The sequence below is a fragment of the Rhipicephalus sanguineus genome, chromosome 1 (genome assembly GCF_013339695.2).
Source record: "Rhipicephalus sanguineus isolate Rsan-2018 chromosome 1, BIME_Rsan_1.4, whole genome shotgun sequence".
Taxonomy (NCBI): domain Eukaryota; kingdom Metazoa; phylum Arthropoda; class Arachnida; order Ixodida; family Ixodidae; genus Rhipicephalus; species Rhipicephalus sanguineus.
The window spans coordinates 224,029,708-224,042,997 of record NC_051176.1 but is presented as its reverse complement, the minus strand read 5'-3'; the positions used below and the strand labels follow the sequence as shown (position 1 = coordinate 224,042,997).

At 48.5% G+C, this 13,290-nt stretch overlaps 1 protein-coding gene across 2 annotated transcripts in view; it reads left to right on the top strand.

The window, feature by feature from the left end:
- LOC119373178 (serine-rich adhesin for platelets) overlaps positions 1–13,290 on the top strand; it is a 207,557-nt gene that overhangs the window by 143,699 nt on the left and 50,568 nt on the right. For both annotated transcript variants that reach the window (XM_037643189.2, XM_049419791.1), the window contains 2 exons: positions 9,219–9,277; positions 11,355–11,422. In XM_037643189.2, coding sequence (XP_037499117.2) covers positions 9,219–9,277; positions 11,355–11,422 — 127 coding nt within the window. The remainder of the gene's footprint in view (positions 1–9,218; positions 9,278–11,354; positions 11,423–13,290) is intronic.

Sequence of the window (13,290 nt, the reverse complement as noted above, 5' to 3'; positions counted from 1 at the left end):
ATATCTCAGGGTACAGTATTAGCGCGTACCTGAGGCAGGAATTCCAAAGCAAAGATATGTTGAAATTGTGCGAAAAACGAAAACAGTGGCAACCAGAGATGTTTATATTAACGCAAGTGGACTTTTGCGCGCCTGTCACGCAGGCCAGCGTAGAGAGGGCATTGTCGGCACTGAAGTTTGTTACAGCGAAAGCTGTTATGAGATCACAGCAGCTGCTTTTGGCGCCATGGTTGTCCGCCGACGCCGGTGTCCGTGACCGCTATCGTGTGATATAAGAAAAAATTAAATGAGAAACAAATTTCTAGGATCGGATGGGATTTCCACCCGCGTCCTCTGCGTGGCAGTCGGGTCTTCCACCACAGCTGGTGCTTGTAACTCCTTTGCAAAAATACTCTATGCAGGCGTCATGTCGGGCAAGGAATCGTGTTAATATATGTAATATAGCGTGGCAGAATAGTAAAATAACAACCAGTCATCGCACAATGCTAATAGCGCAAAGAGTGTGTTGTTTAATGCTTCCCACCAGTGTTGCGGAGTTGCCCCATCAGAATTGGAATGACTCCGGAATCATTCCACATTTTTGCGACACCGGAATGGAATGGGGACAACGCTTGGTGGAATGGAATGGGAACAGAATTAAGCGCCATTTGCATGGAATGGAATGGGAATGGAATTACGTCTTTTTCCGAAAATAGAGCACGTTTTCGTCTATGAGCTGTTTTCCAAACTTCAAACATTAATTAGTAAGTCAGAGCCTCGAAATTAACGATAAAGCAGTATTTTTAAAATGGCTTGGCTGACTACAAGCACGGTACATTTATAAGCAACGCGCCTACTAGAAACCGAGGCGTAAGTTAGTGTACAAACAAATGCATTATCCCAGCAGATACCTAAGGGAGAAACAAATTACCCCTGCGCGTTGGTCCCCATTGATACCACCACACGAAAGTGGCGAATACTCTATGCACGGCCTGATCTTTATCTCACGAGCAGTTTAGTACCTGACACACGTAAATAACCTTTGCGACAAGGAAGACATTGCATACCTGCGCGCAGGCGAACACAGAAAATTCTCCTCACCCCATCCATGCTTCCGAGGCGCGCTTGACAAGCGTAAGTGCTGACGAGCAGTGCGGCCCAGTGTTCCGTATTCGATGCAAAGCCACAAGGTGCCCGAGCGGTGCACTGTTCCAACTAATACCTGCAGATCTAGAGTATCTTATTCCCCATTAACCAAATCTTAGTTTTCTCCATATTCACGACCGCTCCAGACGCGTGGCAAAACTGCTTAGTCTTCTTGAATACCACTTTTGTCAGCATAAAAATACGCTATGTCGTCATTTTAGCATTAACACATTTAAGCATAAACAATATTAAAACACCACCATTCGTTCAAACATGCTGACCATGCAAATACTATAGGTAGCGGGAGAACTGCCCCTGAGAATGAGTAGGGTGGTTGTAGTGCACGAGATATGTCACCATGCTACTATCCCTCGACTTTGGTAAGGTGTTTTGCGTACTTTTGCCGTTCTTAATGCATCTGATGACATCAGCTTTATGGGGCGTTCATTCTTAACTCGATAAAACTATCAAGATGGCTTTCCTACGTTGAGGAATTACAGGAATGGAATTGAACTGCCTGGCCATTCCCAGAGTGCGAATGGGTTAAGTTTTTTCATTCTGAGGAATGGAAAGGAATGGAATTGCGGCAAGTTCTAATTCCCCGCAATGGAATTGAAATGGAATGGAGGCGCCCATTCTGCAACACTGCTTCCCACCCACTGCAAAGTGCTCAGCCATATTTCTTTATCATCATCAGGCACAGCACAAAGTGCACATAATGCCTTACAGATGTGTAGCGTGTACCACGAGACTCCGAAGAACGACAAAAAATGGCATAGTGGGAACTTCTCTACTTCAGAAAAATTGGGATGATTTATGGCGTAGTAGGTACCTTGCACGTGTACTTGTATTAGTTGCCCCAAGAGACTCTCCAACGGGCTCTACAAAGTCCGCTCTTCCAGCTTTCGTTGTGACTGTGCTGCGTGTCCCGCGCAGGCCTGGCGATCTTTTTAGAACAGCGGTCTCGCACATCAGAGAGTACACTCAGTGACGTGCTGCTTATAAGATCGTGCTCACTCCCTTGACACAAAGCATTGAGCCCACTAAAAAAATCGTATTTGTCTTTTGAGAAAATAAATACTATGACTTATTAATACTGGTTTGTGCTAGTTGGTAGGAATTCGTGGTACAGTTACTTCCACTACATCACAAGTAACTACATCAAAAGTGCAATGTTCTTTATGATTACCTTAACTTCACATTTTTGCATAAAAAAAAAACCGTTACGAACCGTTACGGAACATTTTCTTTTCGTTCCGGAACAGAAACAGAACGGAACTTTTTGCGGTGGAACGGAACTAATACCGAAACGAAAAACATTTCGTTCCGACACCCTGGGCAGAATAGTAATAAAACAGGGGGAAACGTGGCAGTTTGTAGTCATTTACGACCACTTTAACTGGATTGGCCCAAACGTTCAAGAAATGCTTCAGTACAGACGCAGCCCTTCTCGTAGTGATGCACCCTGTGGACGATGTGAAGATTATTGTCTACCTTAAACGACGCCCAGTTTACCATTTCGGACCGTCGTGCTGTGCACGGTATATGCGACTATACTAAAATTGTTTTCGGTCTGGCACGAAAGTTGGCTATACAGTGCAGCGCTTCATCTAGCGTCTCCATGGTCAGTTGTCACATACATGTCGCTGTAATTTTGGTGACGACCAAGCAACACAGCAAGCCACTCGTCGTGCCATTCATGGCTTTCCGACTGCGCAAGCTTCGTTGGAGCTGATGAAAACGTCGCAGGCTTCGAGCACTGACAGCAACAAAGAAGCAGTTTTGTTCATTTCCTCTCCCCGTGAAAATGGAAGGCAGGCTTCGTCATCCCTGTGGGAGAGGCAGTCGCGTGCACCAGTGAGCGCTCAGCTGTTCAGAGCCCAAGAGGCACCCGTCGCCGCAGATGGGCGCGTGCTCCTCCCTGGCAGCCGGCGGCGACCGCAGAGGTGCGGCATAGCGCACGGGCCGTATATCACGTGGCGTGGTGGTGGACAGGTTGCGGCGCGTTTCTGCCGCGGTTCCCCGCGTGTGCGCAGTGCAGAGCGACTGGTCGGATCGCTTGGCCGCTGAGTTATGTGCCACGTGGCCCCGATCTCACAGCACTGTGGCCGGCCAGCGCGGACGTCACTTTGACTCGACCTAGTCTGCGGAAATGCGGCATGACGCCGCCCGGTTGCCGAGCGAACAGCTGGTCGGAGAAAAATGGCGATTCGTGTATCTTTTCTTGAGGAGAGGCGATAGGTGAACATTGTTTCGCACAGCGACGGACGTCTTCGACTGTTTACGAGGGGCACGTCTACATTTTTATTTGTTTCTTCTCACGAAAACACTCATTGAAAGCTAATCGCGCTCTGATGGAGGCTGTACCGCTTCTTTAGATCTTGTTTCTTTCTGAAATATTTGTGATACGGCAGTCAAGCGAAAAGGGAACCGTCGTTAAGGCAGAGATGAGCCCAGGACAAAAGAAACTCGTACCAGCTTTGACCGCGGAAGCGACATTGGCACGCTCACATCTGACAGCATCTTTACCGCACTTGCTCACAATTGCTCGCCTTCACGCGCACATCCTAGAAGAGGCTGTGTTTGTTCCTTCACGCCTGCTTCAAGGCGAACGGTTCACGGCGCGGTCATTTGCGAAGCCCATCAGCGGCCGCCGCGCGGTCAGAGGTTTCTCCATTGTGTAAGCGCACGTGCCTCGACAGGGCGCCCCGCCAGGCGCCCGTGCGGGTCACACCTAAAGCACCTTGGCGGTGCTAAAAGTGCTGCGGCGGCTCTGCCTATGTGGAACCAAGTCACCTCAGAAGGACCGCTTTGGAGCGACCCCAAAGAACACCTTCTGCCGCGCCGATTGCCTTGCCCTTGGCCCTCGGTGGGAGCTGTAAACGCGGTTCGATGAGGCTGCCTGCCGCAGGGTGATGGCGGCGAGACAATGGCACTAGGGAGCCCCGGCCAACCGGTTGCGCCAACCCGCTCGGCCCCAGCGGGGCACCTCGCCGGATGCGCCTCTCGCCGGGCTCGTATCCCCGCCCGCAGCATCGTGGTCATCAGGGTTGAACCTCAGTCAGCTGTAATGTAGCTCTTGGCATTGTGCGTACTCTATGTTTTAAGGTGATTCGAGAGCAGTCACCACGAGCCCGTTTTTCTATAAAGAGGAAATGCTCTCGCCTCGATACATGGGCGCGAGAAAGATGATGCGTAGGTGCGCTGTCAAAAGTTTCTATAGTGTGTATTACCCTGGCATGCACCTTCACTCCTTCAGTTTACGTAAAGTGCCGCGCCGACCTCCCACGATTTGGGGCGATTTAGTGGCACTTTTCCGACGAAGTGACTGTCGAATACGTTGATGCTCTTAACGTAATGTCCCTTTTCATGATGCTGAAATACAAGGGAGAAAGGTTCACTCAGCAGGCAACTGTTTTCGATAGTTTTCTCGAAGGAGATGCGACACTGGGAAACGTTCGAATTTAGCGCGGGGACTTACGCTTTACTATAGAACAGGAAAAAGAAAAACCTTGTGTTTCTAAAATGGGGTGGTAAAAATTAACTGGGGACGCTGCATTAATTATGTCCTCCTGAGTGACCCACCTGCCCACTGCAGACCTCAGCTAACGACCGCGGAAGTGTTGCATTTTGACGTCGGCGTTACGCAGAATTGCTCGTGTACATATGTGCACGCTACAGAACTGCAAGGGGTCAAAATTAAAGTCCCTGGATATTTTTGGGAAAGTACTGTCTTTCTTTTAACCGAGCCGCCACGCCGAGCACCCTCCTCTCCCGCCTTCCACCTCCTCGCTTCACGGGCCGTCGCCCGGGAAACGCGCGCGTTATCAGCGTGACATAGCATTCTTGACAGGAAAGTGGGCCGGCGCCCGCACGGTGGCCCTTTGGGAGAGGATATAGATAAGGTTTGGACACTTGGGAGAGGAGAGTTGGACACTTTGGAGAGGATATGAAGGAGAGTGTCGCTGCTTTCTATATATTAAGGGACTTTAGTCAAAATTTAGTCAAAATCACTCTCTAGCGCCCCACAACGGCGGGCTTCATAATCGGATCGGTGTTTTCGAAGGTGAAACCCGAGAATATAGTTTTTCCTGTGTATCCTCATCACAACCAATGTGTACTCCTGAGGTGTATAAAACCGCACAAATTATGCGCTGGCGCTGGTACTGACGGCGCTGGTACATGACGGGTCATGCATGACTTCCTTTCTTTTTTTTCTCTTGTGTCTATTGTGTCTAACAAAGAAAAACGAGCCCTTAAATGTCACCTTCTTTCCTTTTTTCACTCTGTGGCGCATGCGCGTCGTTCGGGCTTTCCGTTGTGTCAGCGCTCTTGCGCGGTTCTATACCTCACCAACGCGCGGAGCGAACCATTGTTAGCGACAGGCTCTGAGTGACGCTGCATTTTTTTTTTCGTTTAATGTTCACGTTCTTTCTATATCTACAGACATCTGTTCACTGGTCCGCTGTATCTGAGCCGCCTTCCCAGAGTGACGACATAGGGAGCGCTTGCGCGGCAGTCTTCACTTCGCTAGAATCCAGTCTGCGGCGCATACCGTTCACGTTGCTAATTGTTGCGCTAAGCCCTGTCATACGTTGATGCGAGGAAGTGCACTTTGCTTCCAACGTGTCGGAAGCGCCGTTCTCGAAACGTTTCAGTGGAACACGGCAGTGTTGTTGTCTAAGCCGTGTGTATTGCGGGTGTCAGCGACGCTCTGTTGAACTAGAGTGATGAAATTTCGACTTAACCGAGCTCCTTCGTCAGAAGTCGCCCTAGGATGTCACTGTGCAAGTAAGGAAGTGCACTTATTTGGCCACAATTTAGTCTGTCATTCTTATCTTTTGCCGAGCTTCTAAATATGGGGAGATGGAACGAAATTAGCCGCTTCGCGTACAGTGGGCACCGTACCGTATGCGCATTAAAAAAACAAAAAAAAAAGAACATTGACTATGAGGGTTTACTGCGCGCGTATTCAACTCACTGCATGTGGAGTGAGGTGCAGGTGCCTCGTCAGCACGCATCATGAGTGCACGCGCAAATACAGTACGTTCATTTTTTGCGCTTGTGCAAGAAAAGGGAAGGATAAGTTAGTGATACATTTCTTGAAATCTAACGTCATTTCTTGAGGTATGTCGGACATAGTGAAATAAAAGCGCTACTGTTGATGACTGTCTACATATGGACATGATTTGCGCTGTTGTGATTTGTGCGACTGAGCTCTGGCCCTCAGCAGGCGCACAGCTTGATATAAAGGAAGGAGGGGGGGGGCAGCAGCTGCCGATTTTTTTTTTTTTTTTTTTCTCGCGGCAGCCGCATTTGTTATGGAGGCGGGAATGTTTGAGGCTGTATTGTGCGATGTCAGTGCACATTGAAGAACACTAGATGGTCAAAATTTTCGGAGTCCTCCACTACGGCATGCCTCCTAATCATATCGTAGTTCTGGCGCGTAAAACCCCAGATAATATTAAAATGCCGGCCGTGGCAGCGCTTTATAATGCAGGCAAAATGCAAGAACGCCCGGGTGCACTTAAATTGAGTGCACGTTACCGAATTACAGGAAGTCGAAGTTTCCCACTACGGTGTTCCTCACACTCGGGTAATTCACTTAGTACGGAAAACCGAATAATTAATTATCATGTCGTGCTTTTCTAAAGAAGTGCGGTATTAAACAACTGTAGGGGCCGGCGTAACAGTACCGCATGTGCGTTGAATGTAGACTATCAGAACTTATCCGACTGACCTAACGATTGCAATTAAGAAAAAAAAAATATAGGGGTGGGGGGCATTGTTTTACGTGCTTCGTGGACCGCGGTCGACGGAAGAAGCGCGCCGTAATGACACGTTCACGCGTCGTCGGCGGGCGCGCGTGTTCCTGCTCGCGGCCGTGGCATTGCCCACGGCGTGGTGCGGCGGCCTCGGCGGGAGTAACCGAGGGCTGCGTTCAGAGGCAGCGGGGGAAGGAAGCTCGTTACGGCGATGCCTCGGACTATCCCCGGTAGAGTAACGCTGCGCAGCTTCTGCCAGAGCTCGCCCACGGTGGACGAGTGCCGCGAATCTTTCACGTGGTCGGCGTCCCGTGTGGCGGAAGGTTATTTGGTAATCGACCTTTTCTCTGGGAGCATGCTACCACGCTTTGGATATTGCCACCGAGTGCGGGCGTGCTGTAAGTGCTATATATATAGCCGCAGTAAATTCCGCGGTCGGGTTTTAGGTGCCAAATGGTTTCGACCGGTCGAAACCGTTGGTAAATACAGATAACCGCTAAGTTGTGTCTCTTAGCGGTTATCTTTACTTATCTTTAGTATAGCGCAGTGGAGGTGTTGTAAGCTGCGTGACATAAAATGGATTGCGTCAACAACTTCCAGGGTGGAACTCTCACTTTCAGAGTACGTCGAGGATTTGAACCGTTCATGATCTCTCCATATATATACTATAATAGTATGCTAGTGTGCGTATGTATATAGGAATGCTCTGGTCCTGTTTTTCTTGTGGAGTCGGGAAACGGATGTGATGAAATGTTTTTGGGGAACGCCTGCATGAGCCTTCCACCCCGTCATGCCACTGGCAAAATGGTTCGGTTGAAATGAACAGACACAAGTGCAGTTTCTTGTCCTCGTTCATCGAGTAGTGTGCAAATAACCCAACCGCGAATCGTTACCAACTCTCTGTGTTAAGCCTTGTATACATGTGCTTGCTAAATCCGTGTAACATACTCGTAAACACGAAAGCCGCGCACGTATAGCATCTTTAGGTATGTTAAATGCTTTAGTCACTGGGTCTTAACTGGGAGCATAACTTATTTTTAGAAATGTTTAAATTTCGTGTTGGATAGATGTGATCAAAACAATTTGGCGGATTTATTTTGCGGCGGGGCGGATTTATTTTGCGGCGAGGTCAGAATGTATATATATAGTGCTGCCAAGGTGTGTTTGCGCCTGTATGTACTTTCTTACTTTCTCTGTGCGTGTAAAATTTGCCGCAAGCGTCATCATTCACTTCTCTGTTGCTTATTTCTTATTTATATATTCTAGGATGTTGGGTATCGCTTTACCAAGTGTACGACTGTGATAGCGTCCCTTCTTTTTGCTTGGCGGGAACGCCCGCGTCGCTTGCACGCACTGGCCGGATGTTAATGCGGCGATGCGCCGAGATGTCGCCGAAATGGGTTGATTGAGGCGCTTGGTAAAGTGGTGTCGTGCAGGGGCGTAGCCAGGATATTAATCCGGGGCGGGGGGGTCACCCCCCCCTCTTTCTTTCTCTCTGGTTACGCTACTGGTATTTTCCCACTTCAGCGGTCTCGATGCCGAGGATATGTTTAACAAAAATCTGTCGTGTTAGCATCTACGGCGTTGCGCTGCTGAGCACAAAGGCGCGGGTTCGGTTCCCAGCCACGGCGGCCTCATTTCGATGGGGACGAAATGCAAAAAATACCCGTGTGCTTAGATTTAGGCGCATGCTAAAAAAAAAAAAAACCAGGTGTTCAAAATTAATCTAGAGTTCCCCACCACGGCGTGTTTCTGAATCGTCGTTCTGGCACGTACAACCGCGTCATTAGATTAAATTAAGAACGAACTGTGCATACTTGCAGCAGTGGCATCAACTTGCACTCTGATCACACATTCCCGCTTCGTTTTTTACTTCTTCTGAGTGTGTTTTTTTTCTCTCTCTCTGGTGTTACTTTCCTTACTTGTGCGTCGATTTCGCAAGTGTTCGTCTTTAGTGATTATTATTATTATTATTATTATTATATTATTATTATTATTATTATTATTATTATTATTATTATTATTATTATTATTATTATTATTAACCCTTGCGATTATAGTAGTACTTTGAGAGTGGCGCAGCGAAAAAATGTCAATAAATGCATTTTCGTTGGGGCATATAAGAATTACGTTATGTCGTTCGTTGTTGCAGAAAAAAATATCTATCCAAAATTACAGCCGTTCACACGTTGGCGTTTCTGGACCGCATTTATGCTGGCTGTTAACGCACTATATGAGAGCTTCGACGATGATATCATTGTGCCGTCGTGTCTGCAATTTTGTCCTCCTTGTTTCCGAATTACGAAATGTGCTGTTTCTCTTGCGCAGCCGGAAGAATGCAGTCCTGCTTCGCACCCAACTCTCCGTACGAGTTCATGCGATAATCGGTGAGTGCATTTCGTACCGCGTATATACCGTATTATCCGAGATCTGCGACTTAACGCAACTGTTCTTACACGTCACCCGAATAAAGTTGGCTTCATTGCCAGTGTTACTAACCCGAAGTATGTTCTAATATAAAGCGTCCTTTCGCCTCTGTGCGGCAGTCGCATCGTTTTGCTCGTGAAAGCTAATGCTGATTATCCCTCCGCCCCACCCACTTATCCACCTTCGAGATGAAGCCAAAATGTTGCGCAGTTAATGGCTCTCTGGTGGGCCTTTGGAGGACAGCGGCCCATGATAAGACAGGGTTTGCAACCTATACCTGGGCAGGTGATTTGTTGTAATAGTTAATAGGTTGCACCTGAACAAGATGTATAGCATTAGATGTCATGAGCGAAGCCGATACTATTGTGTACGTGTGTATTCAAGAATTGTTGGGCTTCACAGCCAACCTGAATACGAATGCTTTTGTTTCGTTCTCGTCGAGCCACATTCGTTTTGAAAGCATCCTAACGCTTCTCGTCAGTGCTAGCCTCATGACGTGTCTCGCTGATCGTTGCATCTGTAGGGAACCTGCCAGGCTCATCAGTCATACGCACGAGTGGGCTGTGTCGTCTGTGTCCGTTTGGTCCATCGCGATACATCACGTTCAAGCTTTCATCATCGTTGCTGAGGGCTACCTGCCTGTCTGCTTTTTTTTTTTTCCCCGCGCAACCGTCATTAGAGGAAAGTTACCGCAATTCTGTTCGTTATGGGAGGCTGCCACAGCCGTGTCGACGTAGACCCGCGTGTGGAAAAGGGGAAGACGCGCACGGTTAGTACGGCTGTTTAACGTTTGTATGATCCTTGGGGATTGATCGCTCTTTTCAAACGCCATGCCGCGCCGGTTGAAGAGATGGAGTAAGTAGATCCGCGAGAAATAGCTGTCATTTTTCGCTAACAGAGAACAAAAAAAAAAGGGGGGGGGGGTGCATAGCGGCGGATGCCGTGGCGTTGGGCGCCGTCTTTGCGTATCACGACTATGGCAGTTCCAAAATAGAGCCTTATCAGTTGTGCCGCGGGCATGTCGACTGTTGTGGATCGAGTCCGACTAACGTTTCCATCTGCCAGCCGTTCCATGATATAACTGGCGCGCCAAGGGAAAAAATGGCTTATCCACCACAAGACTCGTGGCCCATGCCGTGTGCCATGGCTTTGGTGCAGTTTCATTTATTCGCGCTTGTGCATCGCCTGGCCGGCTCTTTACCCTTTTCTGTTTTGGTATATGTCTGGCGCCGCCAATGGTGTACAGTCTATCCCATGTGAAGATCTGTTTTTGCATTCTTAGATCACCAAGTTTTAGGAGCTATACGTACCCGAACTATGCGTGGAGTTTCATACACATCAGTAGGCAGTGCGCAAGTCTCGCCGATCTAGGACAGCCGCGGTTTCTCTGCAAGGTTGGGAAATTTTGCCGGGCGACTGGCGTGCGCGTTTCGTTCTCTTTACATAGAGTCCAGCCGTGCAACTTTTAAAGACATATATAGTTCTTGCTGCGCGAAAGTATTATTTCAACAGGGCTCGCGATATGTTGTGATAAAGCGTTTCGTGTCTCATTGAGCGCTTGGAAAACGATAAATTGCTAACAGCCACTTGTTACGTGTACAACGAAGTTACCAGTGCCCGCAAAAAAAAAAAAAAAAAGTACAGTCTTTAACGACGTAGCAACTTGATTTAGACGACTGTAGGGTTTGTGTATATTTAGTCTGCTGTTGTGGAGTTTTTTAGTAAGCCTATCGCAGCTGTTTCCGTTTGCACCGCACGCAGTTCATGAGACATCGTCGCAAGGCGGCTTATGTATACATGCGCGTAGTTTGTTTTGGCCGAGAAATTGTTTCGTTTACATTTGTCTGTGTGAAATGATCCTGCAAAGCTCGTTCGATCCTTATGTGCTGCATTCGGGCAGTGTTTCTGGTTCTCTTGCTTTTTCTGCGTGCACAATAATCATAACAGGAAGTTTGCTACGTCCCAATCAAGGAACTACTCAAGCCAGTGGAATTTAAAATTTACTGTCGATTAACCAGCAATTTCGGTACTTTGCAGAGAAGTTGCTCAACTCGACAGGACGAGAACTGCGACGGGCACTGTTCTCCCTCAAGCAAATTTTTCAGGTGAGTCGCGTGTTTTATATACTTTTGTATAGATTTTAGAGCGCTTCCTCAAAATTGATGAAAGATGACAACGGTCGTTTTGTCTTTCTCTGTGAAACTGCATGGAACGTTTAGTGTCGCATACCTGTTCCGTATTCACGGTGTTCCTTCTTTCTTTGTTTGTTTAGGTGTTTTCCTAGAAATAAGATGAACGCAGGTTATGGCCACCTGATGCGTTAGTAGTGCCATAAGAGGGACTATGGTAGTGCCTATAACTACCCTGCACTAGCATTAGTAATTAACTATCCTGTATCTGATAATAATAATAATAATATCTGGGGTTTAACGTCCCAAAACCACGATATGATTATGAGAGACGCCGTAGTAGAGGGCTCCGGAAATTTCGACCACCTGGGGTTCTTTAACGTGCACCTAAATCTAAGTACACGGGCCTCAAACATTTTCGCCTCCATCGAAAATGCAGCCGCCGCGGCCGGGATTCGATCCCGCGACCTTCGGGTCAGCAGTCGAGCGCCATAACAACATAACAAAATTTTGCTTGCGTATATATACACGCGCACATACAAACGCACGCACGAAAATACATAAAGTATGGTTGAACCCCCCCCCCCCCCGAAAAAAATTTCTGGCTACGCCCCTGGTGGCGGGGGTTATCCTGTATCTGAAGGTTGCTTAGTCGCCAAAAGTGAAATAAGTCTCTGAAACGTGAATCATCGAAATTGAAGGCCCCGGTCGAGGCGACATCGAAACTAAGCGCACCGGGCGCGCAGGAAATGCCGCCGCTGTGTTACGTCAGACCAGAACTTAACGTGACGAACTTTGAAAAAAAGGCGCGTCGCTGCAGAATGTGGGTAGGAAAAACGGCCAGTCGTCTCAAAAAATTGGGGGACCTTTAAGCTTCGCCTTTAAGAGTTGAACGCAATAGCGAAATCCGGCCCCTAGTGCGCACTTCAACCACTAAGTGCATACTTATTAATATGTATTGTTACACAGACACACGCACACGCGCGCGAATGGTACAGGTTTTTAGATGCGAAGCAGCTCTTTGACTAGCCTGTGTAACGCTGTCCCTCCGTCTGCACAAACGCGAGGCAACGCGCTTCCCTCGGCGCAGTTGGTGCGGTGCCAAGTAGGTCACGCCGCAGCTGGGCGTTGACGTCACGCTCCCCTCGCACGCTTCCCTCGCAGGTGCGCGCGCACGTCACTCTCTCCCTCACCCGCCGGAGCGCCCGCAGCTAGGGTGGCTACCGCAGCTGCCGGCTCCAACGCCCGCTCGCCTCCCGTGTCTGCGTTTCAAACAAATGTTTACACCAGTAAACGCTACACCGAGTTTCGCTTCAAACGAATCATCCAGCGCTCACCGCAGCACCCGTGTTAGCGCCGTTCAACCCGTGACGCCACCCGTGCGCAACGCTGTTGCTTCGCATCCCATCAGGGTTCCCTTCGGGGAGATGGTCCAATTTTTTTAAATCTAAAGCAAGAGTCGCATGGTCTCCAAGATACACGCCGCGCGCTCACCATCTCGGAGGCCATGAAGAGTCTCACAATGTCTCACAAGCACATTATCTAGCGTTTGCTGTTTGCTTGATCAGAGGCGCTGGCTTGATCGACGCCTCCTCTGGAAAGCCGGCGTTGGCTTGATACGTTTTCCGCTAGATGGACATAGTTGTCCATTTTTAGAGCTGTTTGAAAGTTCGTGTGTGTTTTTAGCGGCGATGGCTGCACTATCCCGGCCTTTTTCAATGTAGTTTGATGGCCTCCCAAATGCGCCTACAAATCGCCGAATGGGCTCGTTTTCGTCGTGACACCTGTTATGGTGGCCTGTCGAACAAAATGCGTTAAGGAGACTCCTTCCACTACACGGCATT